A 17,865-nucleotide genomic window follows, 5' to 3' on the forward strand; every position below is an offset into this window, starting at 1 on the left:
ACATATTTAAGTCGATTTTTCCATTGCTATTCCATAAATTACAAAATAAAAGCTCAAAAGTACGATAAAAAAAAAATACCTATAATTCCGACATCACTTGGCCAATTCAAACTATTCCAACCCCCCAAAAATTCAAAATAAAAGCCCAAAAAATAGGATTTAAAAAAAAAAGAAGAAGCAAAAATTACCTCTAATTTCCACATCACCTGGAAAATTCAAACTGTTGCAACTTTAAACTGTTGAGCTCATTCCTATTTCATTTTTCTCTAAATTACAAAATAAAAGCCCAAAAGTAGCATTTTAAAAAATAGCTCTAATTTCCACATCACTTAGCCAATTCAAACTGTTCCAACTTTAAACTTTTCAGATCATTCATATTTCATTTTCCCCCCTAAATTACATAATAATTATCCAAAGTAGGATTTATTTATTTATTTATAATATTGACCTCAAAAGTCGGTTTTAAAAAAGAAAAATACAAATTTACCTCTAATTTCCACATCTCTTGGCTAATTAAAACGGTTCCAACTTTAAACTGTTCAGCTCATTCATATTTCATTCCCCCCCCCCTAAATTACATAATAATTATCCAAAGTAGGATTTATTTATTTATTTATAATATTGACCTCAAAAGTCGGTTTTAAAAAAGAAAAATACAAATTTACCTCTAATTTCCACATCTCTTGGCTAATTAAAACGGTTCCAACTTTAAACTGTTCAGCTCATTCCTATTTTATTTTCCCTAAATTACAAAATAATTAGCCAAAAGTAGGATTTATTTATTTATTTAATTAATTTTTCATATTTAATATTTTCCTATAATTTCCACATGCCCTTTTCAAATCATTCCAACTTTGAACTAATCAGCAAATATGTGGGAATTTTCTAGTTGACAGTTGTTTTGCCATGTTTAATTTTTACTTTTATACCTAAGTAAATTTCAGTCTGTACTTTGACTTTAGAACTAGAGATGAATCAGTACTTTTAGCACAGTTTTACTCAAGCATCTGAATTTCCACTTACTGTAAATACAGAGTGTGAGTTTTTTTACCACCTCTGCCAATTGATGTAATTGTTTCGCTCCTAATCTCGTACTGACATAAGCAAGCTGATACCTTCAGAAGAATGATGGCCCGGTTGTGCAAACGGTATGGAGAAAACGGAGTGCGACTGAGTCAACTGTGTTCGTCCCAGGCTTGCTTGGTCCAGCAGCTTCTGGCCGTCGGGCTTTAAGGACATGGGATAGACGGGTTGCTTGTTGCCTCGCGCCGCCTGAACTCGCTGGGTGAGCCGCAGGGGGAACTGGCAGAATCGGCCCGTGAAGCCAGGCGGGCATAGGCAGTGTTTTCTGGAGCTGCACACGCCACCATTCAAGCACGTGAGGGGACACACAACTGTGGAAACACAAAGGGAGGGAGGAGAGTCAAATGTCATTTTCAGTGAACATTGCACAAGGATTAAAAAAAAAAAAAAAATCCCCTACTTCCTGGACTAGGCGGTCTCTACAGCCAATCAGAAGCTGACTATTGGCAGAGTACAAGAAGGTGATGTCATTGATGTGTTTAGCAGCCTTAATGGTGGAAGGCTATTCCTATCTACAGAATGTATGAGAAAAAAAAGAGGTCCATGGCCAGCAATCACAGCAAATTTATAAATTCTCCATTTTGTACTTTTATCCTGCTGTTTGGGGACTTCTCAGGAAAAGGTAGAAACATGGAAAATTTTGGGGAGGTTCCAGTTTTGCAGCTAATCACCACTACACGTGTACTAACAAGTGTTTTCTTTTCACTAGTAACAAATTTGATTCAAACAACAAAAAAGACAAAGAGGAAAGAATCCACATGGAAACAATTAGGGGCGCACTGCCAGCGAGTCTGGACTGTGGGGTAATTATGGGCCTGGATCACTTTAAACGCAGCAGGGACATCTCCAGAACGAGAAAGACAAAAGGCAACAAATCTGAAAGAGTGAGCCAGCGTGGTGGAAAGGTTTATTGAGAGGGAAACTGTACAAAAGTCCAAAATGTTTATAGTTGTGAAATGAATGAAAATTAAGTATGAGGTGTTGATTCATGCTACGAATATGTTTTAGGTGCTCTTAATTTGTACAAATGCATTTTAAAAGTAATACATAATGGTTATATTATTTAAAAAATGTAAAATGTCAAGGTGAACACCTCAATGTCAATGAGCTGCCTCTGTGAAGTTAATTGCCTCCAATTAACTTTCTTCCCTCTCCTTCTCAGCGAGCTGAGAACATATGGAGGAGGAGGGAGGGAACAAGACGAAAGAAACACTGCAAACACTGATGTGTTTTTGCTCTGATTAATGTGCATTGTCCTAAAAATAATAATAATAAAAAAAAAAGGTGCCAGTGGGTATTAGTTAGTCCCAAGGACAACATGAGTAGCACGCGTGTGGTCTGTTCTGAAAATAGCTCACCAGTTACCAGGACACTGAGACTTACTAAGAATAATTCAAATAAAGCTAATTAGAGACTAAAAAAAGAATACTGCAATGTTTCTGGTATGTAACCTACCAAATATTTTCATATAAAAACACAAGGTGACAGTGCATAACCTCCATGCAGGCAGCGACATGCAGCATGAATGAGCCAGAGCATGACAAGAAGCAGGTGAGCAACACACACACTCGGGAGTCATTTTTCCCAGACATCCTCTGACATAAGAGCTGCACAATCGGGCTGCGGCTACACTTTTCATCTGAGTTGGGAACTGGGAAAGACGCGGGGGAGGAAAATGACGATAACAGACGCAAGCCAAAGAACCTCTTTTTTCCCCCTCTCAAATGTTACACAATGTCACACGATCCCACACAAAGCCACAGAGAATGGACTCAGGAAGACTGCAAAAAGAGCAGAGCAGAGGGAGTTTTCTGAGGTAGCACAGTCAGGATCATGTCACGTTCAAGAGAGTCAAAGGTAGATGGAGAGGTTACCTAGCAGTTTTGGAGTATTACTCAATTCTGGGGAAGGGGCTTCAAGTGAAAGGGACTTTTGCATTCATCCATTTTCCACTGCTTTACCCTGATCAGGGTTGCAAATGGGCTGGAGCCTAGCGGTACTTTAGCTAACTTTGGGGCAAGAAGTGCTCTAACTCGAACCCATATTAACATTTAACATAACATAAGGATTAGAAGCTTTAAATATTGCTACTATAAATTATAACATTGTATATATTGTGTATGCATATGTAGTAGTGTAAAATTGCCCAGTATGCTGCTGAAAGCTTTTAACTTAATATAAAAAAAAAAAAGTCTACACACCCCTGTTCAAATGCCAGGCTTTTGTGGTACAAAACTATTTTTTCAACCATGTACAATTCAACTTGGAAAAAAGAAAAAGAAAAACAAACAAACATAACAAAATCTCCTAAATGATGAAAAATGTGTTATGGCAATGAGAGCCACTTGGTGGCAGGTGTGTGCTGCCTCTCACTTAACATGAGTTTGAGTGTGATTGGTTAATTCTGAGAGCAGCCAAGAGGGTGTGGACACTTTTACCACCTTTTTCTTTTTTTGTGGTCTTCTATTCAATTATTCAAAAGTCAATTAAGTTGTACTAGTTATAGGTCGCATTTCAATAATTTTACAACAATATAACCTGGCATTTATACAAGGGTGTGTTCACTTATATCCACTGTATTTTGGATATTATATTGAAATGTATAGTTGCCCAATAGCAACTCAATTTCTCATCCTCCTCCTTTCCACCAAAGCTGTTCAGTCCATTTCTACAGTAGCAACCACTTGTGGTTTCAATACTGTAAATCATTAAAACCCAGTTTACTGTCAGCAGCTTGATTAAAAAAAAAAATTTTTTTTTTAACTTTCCAAGTTGCACATCTTGTCTATATTACACTGCTAATTAGATTTTGTCTTACTGCTCTTTGAGACTGACACATTTATGATTTAAAATCCTTTATGATTTACATAGTATCAAGTCATTCTTCAATTTACATATTGGTGATAAAAGGACCAACGCTTTCTGGTGACTTATTTTAGTGAAATGAGTTTGCCTGCCAATGGAACGGGGGGGGGGGGGGGGGGGGGGGTGTTAGCTACATACACATGGCCTGCTAAAACCAAATTACCAAAATTGCACACATCTACAGAAGACTTTCCCTTCATCAGCACAGAATTTATGATCCTTCCATACTCATTAACTCATCAGTTCACGTCTTTTCGTCTGGGAGACCGGCGTCCCGAGCATGCACCACGCCTTTGTCTTTAAGGATCCAACACATTCCTGAGACGGGGTGTTATTAAAAATCAAATACAGTACTCCTTTGAGCTACGCGATGGTGCGATTGTGTGAAGTGGAGGAGTCAGGACGGGGGCTGTCTGGATGGCGTGATCGTGGGACGATACAGCAATTATTTCATTTCCCACAAAACCCGGACAATGGAAAGATTACCAGATTGCAGTTGCAACCCGCCCTTCTCCACCTTCATACATCCGTGTCGTTGTTGTACATGTGGTTGCAGTTAAGCCATTAAAAGTTTTGTCATGCTCTGGCAGAGAGGAAATGTAGGATTTTCACTGGCCTGACAAAAAAGGTTTTAGGACGTTTGTCTATGGGAGAAACTCCCTTTGAATGCTTCACAGCAGGTTATGCTAAAGTGTGGTGGAGAGATAAAGTGTCATAGGAAAAATGACGTATAGAGCATGTGGTAGAGTCGGGGAATAAAGTAAGAAGATATGCATGAAAGAAAATAATGTGATATCTACAGCTTGTGATGACCTGTCTCTTTTACAGTATTTAAAAAAAAAAAAGCGCATTCACATTCCACAAGCATAAAACAGAAACCGTGTACGTCCATGGAAATGAACATAAGAAAATGCAAATGGATGGGGAGTGTTGGCTGCTGTAAGAAAGGAAGGGATGATGGAAGGAAAGACAGAGGCAAAGAATGGGAAAAAGAAATGGAAGAAAGGGTGTGCGGAAATTTGAAGAGTGTAAAAAAAATGAAATGTGAAAAAGAACAGATATAATGGAAGATGAGAAAGGCAAAAAATAAGTTAAGAGGGAGTAGGGAAGGGGCAAAAACGAGAGAGATAAAAGAGGGAGAAGGAAAGTAAAGAGGCCAGAAGTAAAGAACAAAATGAAGGAAAAGGAAGGAGACAAACTGAGTTAAATGAAAGACAAGGCGAGAGAGAAAGAGAGAGAGAGAGAGAGAGATCAAAAATAGTAAAAGGTAACAAATGCAGGAAGAAAAGCAAGTTGGAGAGTCAAGAAGAAAAAGAAGGAAAGGAGCAAGGATACAAATGGAGGAAGGAAAGAAAGGTACAAAGAAAAAAGAAAGCAAGGTTTGCCCTGAGAGTGCCCTGTGACGCGACCACCCACTCGATGGTGTCTGTCGATGACGCATCATCAGAACGCAAGCCCCCCCACCTTCCCCTACAGCGTCGTTCCAGCCACAGCCGCGCCCTTCCCACACAAAAACAACTAATTACACACCACAAAAAGACAGAGTAAAAAAAAAAAGAATGCACATACAGCAAACTGCAGCAAACACACAACCACACACAATGACCCGATGTGTCCCCTCGACACCGACCGTGCCACAAACAAGCATTAGCCACGCCCCCAATCAAAGGATTCCGACTGTAAAATAATAATGACGCCAGTTGAGTCACTTTCTCTGTGATTCACGGGCCTGTCTGAACCAACCAACCCACACGTAGATTAAATATAGACACTGTTTCTCTTTCTGGGCTACACTGCACACACAAACACACACGTACATTTTGTCCGTGCACGTTTCCACTGGTGTCGTTTTCGTATTGTTGGCCTGGAACTCTGACGCACTGCGCACATGATGACTAAAACACACGGCAGCATTTATGCTAAAGCATGACACAGTAAATCAAAAGATTGGGGAAAGGTGATGTTTATGTGTTCGTCAATGAATTAAAAAAAACATTTTTTTTATAATATATATATTTTGTTTTCATTTTTTTTTTGTTTTTTTTAAGTTTGACCTATAAATTTTACCATACGTAATTTATAACTAAAAATAATAATCATGCGACGTTTGCAAGATGAGCCCTTACCAGCTGTTTTTATCCATCAAGGGGGCGGCCATTTTGTTACTTGCCATCAATTGAAAATGACATCACAGTTGCTCAGGTGACAACCAATCACGGTGCAGCTTCAGACAACAGGTGAGCCGTGATTGGTCGTTACCTGAGCCCTGTGAACAACTGTGATGTTATTTTCCATCAACAGCAAGTGACAAAATGGCCGTCTTAATTCATATTCCACAAGCGCAATCTTAATCAGAATACCGTGTTTAGACTAGCGAGGCCGCATGGAACATATTATTGTAAAGACTCTTTTTTTTTTTTTACTTAAGTGCCGTTTTTCGTTAAATCTGAGATGACAGTTTTCAAAATCGGAATCACCGGTGCACAGCATAAAATACGAAATTCAAAATTGGAACCTCCAAACTGCAAAACAAACGTGCTAATCACATACACTGTGCTAATCCAGAGTGCTAATCCAATGCTAAAATACAATCACCATCCATAAATTTGAAAAAAGTACTGTTCTACCAAAACAAACCTGGGAAAAGTAGTCAATCACTACTATTTTTTCTATCTTTATTATTGTCAAATGATTTACTTGCATTCCTGAACAGAAAAATTTGTTTTAGTGGTTGAATGTTATGACAGCACGGTAGGCTTGTGGTTACAGACAAACCCAGGAAAAGCATGACCCTAATACCAGTTGTCTAAATTGTTATGGTCAAAGTGTGACAGTAGAAAACAGCTGTCTATTTATGTACACACACACACTGCATAATGCACTGGGGCTGTCCCTTCGGAGGAAATAGTTTGGCACATAACCCCTGGATGAATGAACGGAACAAATATAGCACTAATGAGCTTTAAAAGTGCTCCACGGCGCGGATTGACTGTTTCTCTCTGTTTGGGGTCATAATGCTAGGCTAAGCTAGTCTTTATTGGAAAGCAATGCCACTGCTCGTATCTATCCTCTCATAAAGCTCGAAGCATCTGTCCAAAGGCGTCAAACTATCACTTTTGCATGGGACAAAGCTGTCATCATCTTATCCCTCTCCACTCTTTAGCTGGTTTGCAGCCACTTGCTGTTGCTCTCTGTACTTAGCATGCCTCATCTCTGAAACGCTTTGCTGGCTTACACTTTTCCACACACGCACTTACACAAATGACATATTTTGACATGACTGAGTGCTTATGAGCAGAAAGACAAAAGTACATTGTTCAGCAAAACTAAACAACACAATATAAAACTAAAATAATTACATGTCGTGTATTTAAAACAACCTCACACTTTAAGTGCATTAGCTTAATGCTAACACATAATGGATAATCCCGTAGACAGGTTCATGAATAGTATTCTATGTGGCGATGTTGGTATAACAATTTAAGGAAGAGATATTTAAACACAAATGGTGAGGCATATATTCTTTATCCTCTGCACACACACACCCAAAAAAAAGCAATGTGACTGCAGATTGCTAAGTAACTTATGCCCCTTTGTCATTATATCCAAACTGCCTGGTTCCACCTAGCGTGGTTGCATTTCCATTACACTTTGTTGAAGCCAGCCGGTAACAATGGAATCGTTCCTCAGAACCTCTTCCAATCTGGTCCTAGAACGCAGGCCGAAAAGGGCCGTGACATCATTGTCATCTGATTAATCAACAGATGATGTTTCTTTAAGCAATGCGGCAAGTAACTCCACTGCACACTCCCTTTTCCTGGTTTTAAGTGAATAAGAAACACAGTCAGCCACCGCAGTCATAAAAATACTATTAATACAGTGCCCATACAGCATAAATGTTTTACTTTTATTTGGATAAATCACTCAAAAAAAAAAAAAAGTCCCAAAACTGGTATTAAATATAACTGACAGTAAAAAAAAAAATCATTTACATTTACTTCACTTCACAGCATTAGCAACGCTACGGCAACATGTTTTGTTAGCATAACAGTTGAGCCAAAGCTAGCTAGCTTAAACAACATGCTACATAACGTGATTTTTTGTGTGTGTTATTTCTAGTGTGAGCCCTAATAAAAAAGGCACACAAAATTTTGTATAGGGATTTTTTTTTGTTGTTGTGCCAACTTGGGGTATCGAATATAATTGACAGAAAATTTTACACCTCTTACTTTCATACTTAAGTAAGGAAGTTCATTCATTTCACCTTGTCTTGAATCAGTGCTTCTCCTTTTATCAGAGTGTCTTTTAGTATCTTTACTGTACGAGTACTTCTGCCACCCATAGACTGGAAATGCTCATAATTTTCTGCACAGATGTTATTCAACAAGATAACAATCAGTAATGGTGAGTGTGTCAGCTTCAAGGTTTGTGAATGCAGCACAGTCTAAGGCCATGGCGGCAGTTCTGGCAGGAGCCGTATTATTCTGTTTACCCTGGCTAATCGCTACAGCTACAGGGTCCCGCGCGATGGCGGCAATCCCGGGCGCTCACATTCCTCCGAGCGGCTTTAAATAACTGCTGCCATTCTCCCCCCCGGCCGGGCAAATGGGAGGAGAGTGTTAAAGATGGTAAAGGAGGTTGTTTGTTAGAGCTGCAGGTCGGTAAACAACATTTGAACACCAGGCGGACTCGGGGCGCACACGCTCGTGCAAACATGCACACTGTTCCCTTGTGACATTCCCAAAAACAACCCTAATTGCTGCTTTGTTTTCCAAACATTATTTTACTGCAATGCTTCATAGCTCATGCAACGGACTGGATCTTTTTCAGCGTCTTTTTTGCAGAAAGTGATGACAAAGAGGAATTTGATTTGAAATGACTCGCAGGGGTGGCCTCCCCGTGCAGTATAACAGTGAATGTTTCGATTCAGTGAATGTATTGTGATGTGGACATCAAACTTTAGTCACTGATGATGGTATATTCACCTGACTACGGTGCAGGTAGCATGTGCTCAATTCCCACTAGCTTGTCTATATGTGCCCTGAGATTGACGGACTTTTGCCCCAAGTCATCAGGGAAGCGGGATAGAAAATGGATGGATGGACTATACAAACTTTTCAGAGACCCCTGAGAGAATATTCAACTTAAAATCTTTTAATTAAAGATGTGTTGGGTGGAAAAAATCAACAAATAATCAGCAATAAATAGGAAGATTGCTAACAATTTTAAAAGAGTTAACATATTTGTCATTTTTGTGGTTGAGTTTGTTTGGTATTGCTAAAATTTGAGGTGAGAAAGCTTAAGATACGCCGCCACTAAAGTGAAAGAGCTATTAAGGTACTGTAATGCCCTCTCATGTGGGCAAGGAGAACCATAGTTGCCAATGCACATTCAGCCACACAAATACAAAATTAAAACACTTGCTGCTGAGGCCACAAGTCCCGCCTACACGCTCACAATGAACTAACACTGGTCAACCGACTACAACTCCTGTCATCACTCACTAGGCCACGCCCCTGAAATGCACACATCCAACACATGAATACTACAGCACATACAGTGATTACACCTTGGCTCTTTAAAAGGTACTTTTTTTTTTTTTTAACATACTTTATATCATCATGAAAGCATGTGAGTGTCTTTTCCTAACCAAAGGAGAGAGCGGAGTTTGTGCGGTGGCTCCGAGGTAAAAATAATACAAATAATAAATAAACTAACCCACTCTAAATAGGCAGGGAGCAAAGCTGACCTATTTAATAGAACTTGTCTTCATTTTCAAACTCTCATGGACCTCTGACCTGTGTTTGGGGGGGCAAAACAAACCGCAGGCTACTACTGTCATTCACTCGAAATAGCGAACCACATGGGAACTCCCAGAATAGCCATTTCTACTAATGATGATGAGGTCCACTTTTAGCAAGACAGGTCAACATCCACACACTATAGAGGAAGCCAATGAGGCTGATGGATAGGACGAATGTTCTAATCAAAAGATTTGGACAAACTCATGGTAGAAAAGTTGCAGGCTATAGATGGTCATTTGATTTTGATTTAAACGCAGCTTAAAGATTCAGATTTGTGCATGTGTATACCCCGTGGCATTTTGGGGGAAAATGCCAAAAGTAAATCTTGTATTGCAGACGTAATAATAAATCATTGGGGGGGAAAAAGTTTACTGACTTCATTTTCGAACGTATTGGTAGAAATGTAGGCCAAACACCAAAAAAAATTGCATTCTTTTTTAAACTCAAGTCAATACCCCGTGGCATTATGGGAAAACATGCCCAACGGAAATCATGTCCAGCATACAATTTATTAAAGCAAAAAAGAAAAGAAAAAAAGACCGGTATAATTAAACAATGTTTACGTACTTTATTTCTAAACACATTGGTATACTGTAGGTTGAATGCTAATTTTATTTTATTTTTTTAAAGTAAGCCAATACACCTTATCATTATAGGTTTATAGCGTTTAGCCAACAAGTGCATACAAGCGCATTTTCGCAAATTCGATTAAATGTATTTGAAAGTACATTTGAACGTACTTGCAGGTACGTTTGAACTGCCAGCGTTACATTTTAAATGTTTTTCCCAGCCAAAAACTTTGGCAGTTCAACGTTTTCTTGGCGTCCATTTTTTTTTTTTTAATCATCCCATCCACAATCAGGGTGTCGTAAAATAAAATGCACACATATCCAGAACATCGCCCAACACACTCATAATACAAGCAGGAACAAATCTAAGTAAAAAGCAACATTTTGCTGAGCTTAATGTACTACTAGATAATGCCGTTTTCTTGGCTTTTTCCAATTTTGATTCCAACTGTAAATTTGATCAACCACAACATATGAAGGAACTTTATCATCTTGCCTGACAGAAACTATAATAATAATTATAATTACAGTGTCAAACATACAACATGAAAAAAAAGACATCATAGCTATAAACGTTTCATCAACTGGCAGACATCTATATTAGCATTATTGATTGATTGATTTTCCTTATTCCCTGAATTAATCCAGGCATCCTTGTCCATGTTGCATGTGTACCATATTCGTACACAAGACTTAAAACAGATCCAGTCAGGCTAAGCTCACGTCACCAATATGGAAAAGTCTTCATATTGTTGCCGCTATAGCTGCGGCCGATTTAACACAGGGGAGAGAAATTTCCACTCGTCCACTCTCGCACACATTCCAGGACTCGCGCAGAACAACACACATCTCGTGTGGCGAACGAAGCCAAATGCTCCTCAGGCTGCCGCAAGAGCCGTACAACTCAGTCCCATTTTTCCAGCCTTTTTTTTTTTTTGGGGGGGGGGGGGGCGATAAATCCAGGATGCAGGTGCTTTGCAGAGCAGCTTCCAGAACAAAATGTGTACGAATCAGCAGTCATTCTAGGAATTCAAAATGTAACGCCTGAATTATTTGACACAGAAGCTCCAAAAATGAGTTGGAGAGGGGATGCATGAATCTGAAATGAATCTGAAGTGATGTCACATGCTCAACTGTAAGACTTGCAGGTTAAAAGTCACAACAGGCTAGTAAATCAAAACCTTCTCTGGAAAAAGAAGAAAGGAATTGTTGAGCTGATTGTAAAAATGGGAATGAACGCTCGCTATTCGCATCTGTGGATGTGCTGCAACGTACTGTAAATGGGCAAGACAAAAACAAAACACCATCATGAGCCCTGTAAAAATGTTATATTCCTCAAGTACTCGAATAATACAGCGGACGCTCTGAAGTTTGCCAACAAAGTTAAGTACAAGCCAGGTATAAAAAGTATACACACCCCTGTTCAATTGCCAGGTGTTTGTGATTTAAAAGAAAAAAATTAGACCAAGAAAAAAAAATTTCAAAACTTTTTCACCATTAATGTGGTTAACAGTACAACCTGTGCAATTCATTTGGAAGAAAAGTAAAAAAAATAGACCAAAACAAGGTTGTTACAAAAGTGTGCACACCCCCTTTTAACTAGGGTTTGGCTGTGTTCAGACACATTTGCCCAAATATGATCGAGAGATTTTGGTTGAACTTTTTGCACATAATTCCAAAGGTATGTATGAATGTAAAAACATTCAGACTTCTGCTATAAAGCAAAAACAAAATGTCAGCAAAAGCCTGCTAGAACAGCTACTGTAAACTTAATTTGGGGTTAATCAGTGGAACTTTAAATAATGGCAGGTTTGTGCTGACTCCCATTTATCATGAGTTTGAATGTGATTGGTTAATTATAAACACATCCACATCTTGTTATAAGAGGGTGTGTACACTTTTGCAACCACCTTTTTCTGAATGATTTTTTTTTATTTTTCATTAATTTTGAGGGAATTATTCATCTTGGTCTAATTTTTATATCTTAAGAACCTGACATTTGAACAGGGGTGTGTAGACTTTTTATATCCACTGTATGTCACGTGTCATCAAAAGGTCGGTCAATTCATTCGTTTTAGTATACAGTAGTTAACATAACAGTGAAGAATGTCAAACTGTTACCTAATTCATTACCTAACCCTTCAATAAAGAGTTTTATGATGGCGGCAGTGTGACCTAGCAACAGACTATTTCTAGTCACATAGTCACACTTTGTGTGGGGCAATTATGAATAAATAAAACCCAACCAGCCTCACGTATCGGATTGTGTTGGCTTTAGAAGTTCCACTATACAATAATAAATAAATAAAAACGATTGCATGTTTATTAGCTGCCAAAAAGCATTTAAAGATTTTGAAGCTTATCTGAAAGAACCTGACTGTTATATTCCAAGTGGAACCAGGATGTTATTGCTAAAGCAGCCGAAAGTTGTTTTATGGCTATTTATGATTACAAAACACAGCAAAGGGTTGTGACTTGATTTATGAGCGGGTAAAGGGGAGAAAACAAAGAAATAATAATTTTGAACTTTTGACACTGCAATGCAATAAGACTTCAAGAGGGGAAAATTATCTTTCATGTGTGTAACATGAGCTTGAATACACACTACTTCTTTGAAAGGGAGTCAAGAGGTTTAATTTCCAGCAGTATATACAGTAATGGAAACACGAAAAGTTCAATCACTAATGACTTCCACAGATGGAGAGATTTTTTTATTTTTTTTATATAGCACTCAGATACACATTTTCAAAGTAATTTCATTTGTCACTCAATATGTCAGACTTGTATTTATTTTACTACGATATTAGACTATACTTTATTACCATGACGGAATAAAAGAACGCCGTGAGTGATGGTTAACATCTGCTACCTTGGATCACGTTTATCATTAAAGCTCAGCCTTACCAGCTACTACTTTTTTGGACAAGTTCCTTTTAGATAACCAATCTGCATCACTTCCTCTTTTTTTTTTTTTTTTTTTTTGATAGCGGAGGTTGGCGGTCATGTTCTATACGCACACGTCAGGAAAAGACTGAGCCGATTGTGGGCTGGACAAGTAAAGTAGACAGTAAGGCTCCACGTCTGGCCACATTTGATGCGATGGAGCGGAGAAAGACTCGCTCACGCCAACCAGACGCTTGCTCCACTCGCTGGGGGGAAAGTCGAGATCTGGGAGTGCATTTATGTGACATGTAATGAGCCTTGGCTCAGTAATTAAAGTGCGATATGGGAACATTTTCGCAGTGGAGGGAACTCCACCTCATTTCACCAATTGATAGTTTTTATCAATTGGGTCTAAAAGTTAGTCAAATGTGTGAGATATTTGTGAGGCTTGGAGACGACGTCATTATTTTACTTTGGTGGCAACAAGTTTAAGCAGGGTACGCAGGTCCGAGCACAGTAAGAAGGTTTATGATACAGCTCATGTATTGCATCATCATGTTTGAGAGATTTAATTAAAGGGTTGAATTAAAGGAGCCACAGTAGATTTTGGCACTATACTAGGAACATTATTTCAACTTGAATGATGACATTATATTTGATTAATGATTGGACTACTATTACTAGATATTTTACAAATGGAATAAATCTTGTTTGATAAAAGTTAGCTAAAAGATCCAATTTACCAATGTCCATTTACAAAGTGAATAATAATCAGATTTAAGTGAACATTTCTTTACAATAATATGTCGTATGCTCCTCACTAGTCTAAACACTGCATTATGATTACTATTGTGTTTTATCCATTTTACGTGGCGGCCATTTTGCCACTTGCTCTCGAGTGAAAATGACATCACAGTTGCTCAAAGCTGAGGTACTGACCAATCACGATTCAGCTTGTGAACATCACATGACCAAACTCAGAAAAGAGGTGAGCTGTGATTGGTTGTTTCCTGAGCCCTGAGTGACTGTGATGTCATTTTCACTCGACAGCAAGTGGCAAAATGGCCGCCCCCTAAGATAGATAAAATTGATGTTTTTGCTGCTTTATTCATATTCCACAAATGCAATATTAATCAGAATACTGTCTTTAGACTAATGGAGCTACCTAGAACATATTGTAAAGAAAGATTTTGGCTTGATTTCCAAATGACATAGCAATGAAAATGTTGCCTATTTTCAAGCGATACATGTCACATTCCTATAATTTGACCAAAATTGTAAAAATAAATAAATAAAGTAAAGATGCTTCATAGGTTCAAAAATAGCCTCCCTGGTTCCATTTTGCACCATTCTACGGTGTATTTTCTTTGGGCTCATTACTGTCCTGATGGCACTATGGAGTACTTTAGAGTTCTATGTCGAACCTTCATTTGTTAGTGTGCAGGGTGCTAGACTATCCTCCCTATAGGGAGGAGAAATTGGTTTATTCTGTTTGTTTTATTGGTGCGCCGGTATGCACCTCTTTAAATGATAAGACATAATTTATTGCAAATTATATTGCAGACCCCCCAAGACGTCTCACAGACCACCGGGGCCCAATTTGAGAGCCATCTAATAATGTACAGCACGAGCAGGCTATTTAATACTTTTGATCAAATGCTCAGCTATTCCAAACGGGCCTTAAATATTTCATGGAGGGTATTACAACATGAAAAGCAAAGACAAACAGAATATTTTCCGACAGCAACTTAAGATGAGGGCAGAGGGCACCAACTTTTTCAAACTGAGAGCTACTTCTTGGGAACTATTAATGTTAAGGACTACCAGTTTGATACCCACTACTGAAACAAATTTGCTCAAATTACTTTTTAATGTGTATTATAATAATAATTTAAAAAGTGATCACCATCTCTGCAACAATATTCATTGGAAATTAGTAATCACAATGTACAATGACGGGTGGCTCCTGCCCTAAATTTACTCTTTACTTTTTTTTTTTAACCGTACTTATCAGAGTAGTTTTAATGCAACATAGTATTTTTTTGGTAAGAAGAAACGTTTACTCCGTTACCCTGAGCTACAATCTGCTCCCTATTTGTATGTAGAGGATATAGCTTTATATGCAGTAATTAATATCTGCCTGGTGAGGCTATTGTGCTGTTTCAAGAATGTAAACAAAGAAAGTTTATTTACGAGGGCGTGAAACTTATTTTTGCCACATCTTAGTTATGGTTTCCTTCGAAGGGCTGTTATGATTGTGAGCCCAATTAAATGTATGATTGCCTCATATTATATATGGTGTACCAAATAAATAGATATTTTTTTAAAGGGGAATTCATCCTCCCCCCCCCCCCCACTAGTTTAAATATGGTATTCTGGTTGATGTTGCGTTAGTGGAATATGACTTAAGCAGCAAAATCCAGTCGTTTTTATCCATCCGAGGCGGCCATTTTGCCACTTGCTGTTGACTGAAGATCACATCATTGTTGCTCAGGGCTCAGGCAATGACCAATTACAGCTCACCTGTTTTCTGAAACTGAGCTGTGATTGGTTGTTACCTGAGCCCCGAGCAATATTAATGTCATCTTCAGTTGACAGCAAGTGGCAAAATGGCTGCCCCATGAGAAAAAAAAATTGCTTCATAATTTATATTCCACAAATGTAATCTTAATCAGAATGTCATGTTTAGACTAGTGAGGTCACATATAACATATTATTATCAAGGAATATTTAAGTTTGACTTCCACTATAAAGAAGAGGCTAATAAAACTTTTTTTCCTCCAAATATTAAGAAGAAAATGCTAGCAATGTGAATGTTTTTAAAAGTGCAAATAATTTAAAATGTTGGCATGTTAGCAAGAAACATGAAGTTGATACACATCGCTTGCTTAAAATCATGTGGTGGGCCAGATTTGACCCCGAGGCTTGAGTTTGACACCTGTGGATAAAGACAATTCCTTGTAGCTGAATTTGCCTTAATTTAAGTTATTAAACAACTTGTTATTGGCTGCCTAAGCGCAAATTACATTATTAGACGATATATGAATTTTCCCTTGCATTTTCTGATTGTTTTTGTCCGTTTGAAGTGAATGATTAAATTAATTTGAGTATTTTTTTTGCCCACTGAATACACTACTTACATTTCACAAATTATTTAGAGGACTACTTTTTTACGTTGAGTACAAATTGTGGCTACTCTCCTCCCTCTCCCTGAAGAGGATGATGAGGGTTTCAAACTTTTTCGCACCAAGACGCGTTATGAACAGATGCGCATGCAAATTGAAGTCATCAGAGCGCCATTCGGCGTTGATCTCAGCAGCCTAATTATATCCTCCCACGCAATCCTTCCCCCAAATCCCATCCGATTGTTTACTCACCGACCCTGAAGCCCTGTCCGATGAGCGTGTCCGCCCCCTGGCCGTTCTCCCCAATGAGCGTGGTGTTGTTGCCCTGCTCGCAGCGGTCCTGGCACTGACCCTTCAGGCAGATCCGTTTGCAGACCGGCGCGATGACCACCTTGAAGCGCTCGCGCGTGGACACGCGCTCCGTGCAACGCGCCAGCCTGTGCACGCTGAGCCACAGGAGAAGCACGCGGCAGATCAGCGAGGGCATCGTGGCATCCTCCGGTGCCCCCTTCACGCAGCCGGACACATGAAACCACCAGCCGGGGGCGATCCGCTTAGTTCGCCGATTGACGACAATGAGCTCCTTGTGGGGTTTTCCCCTCTTTGTGGAGGACTTCAATCACTACTCGGGTGCGCTTTGGTGATCCATTCGCAAAAGCGACCAGTTTGGCATGGTTGAAGTTCCCCTTCCAAAAAAAGTTCTCCAAGTTCGTCCTCCTCCCTTCCTTCTTCGCCTGTTGCTTTCCCGGGAGTGCGTATGCGGCTCTGGGAGAAGGAGGGAAGAAAAGGGAGGAGGAGAAGTGAGCCAGCCCTCCGTGGAGAAAGGCTGGCGGCGGGCCAGGCAGGCGGTGCGCTGCAGGAGTTGAGCTGAAAGTGCTTTTCTAGCGACCACGTTTCTTTCCCACCTCCCGCGCAAGCCTTGAACGCACCACTGGCCGCGTTCAAGCTCGCAAGTCACTCTGGAAATATGAATAACACTGCGTCCTGTATGTTACATGTCTAATTTATCAACACCATGTAATGGGATTCATGTTATTTTCATGTTTTGTGTCAGTGCTAAGTTACAGAAGCAATCAAATAGAGAGTGTAAACATGTGACATGTTGCATACGCATTCGGGTAAGTTTTCTCATTCAATGTCACAATGGCAAAAATAATAAAAATGACTTTTTTCACTTAAAAGTGTTTGTTTTTTTTAAAGTCAAGCACAGAAAATGTTTACCATGGATATTGAAAATGTTAAACTGAAACGGAAGATCCATTTATAAACACTCAAAACAAAACCTGAAAAACAAATGTCCTTACTAATCAGACTCATCATCAGAAAGGTTATTCTGGCATATGCGTAGACCGAGTTACATATGTGACAACTAACCACAAAATGACTGAGACATGTCGCCACAAACTAACCATGCAGTTTACAAATGCTAGCTCTAGTTCAAAGTTATCTTAAAAAAGAACGACTGTAACTGAAGTATGACAAGATGCCCGTAGCACTGCTAAGATTTTTACCTGGAAGGAGCTTGTTTTAAAACAT

The 17,865-nt window shown here is 39.1% G+C and overlaps 1 protein-coding gene across 11 annotated transcripts in view; it reads right to left on the minus strand.

Moving 5' to 3' along the window:
* Positions 1-17,865, minus strand: part of ltbp3 (latent transforming growth factor beta binding protein 3) — a 38,591-nt gene that overhangs the window by 18,832 nt on the left and 1,894 nt on the right. For 7 of the 11 annotated variants that reach the window (XM_077545774.1, XM_077545773.1, XM_077545772.1 and 4 more), the window contains one exon: positions 1,116-1,394. In XM_077545774.1, coding sequence (XP_077401900.1) covers positions 1,116-1,394 — 279 coding nt within the window. Of the gene's footprint in view, positions 1-1,115; positions 1,395-16,581; positions 17,339-17,865 lie in introns of those variants that run through there. The other 4 variants (XM_077545768.1, XM_077545765.1, XM_077545764.1 and 1 more) reach the window with 4 other exon arrangements.

This window comes from Vanacampus margaritifer, chromosome 16 (assembly GCF_051991255.1).
Source record: "Vanacampus margaritifer isolate UIUO_Vmar chromosome 16, RoL_Vmar_1.0, whole genome shotgun sequence".
NCBI classification, from domain to species: Eukaryota; Metazoa; Chordata; class Actinopteri; order Syngnathiformes; family Syngnathidae; genus Vanacampus; species Vanacampus margaritifer.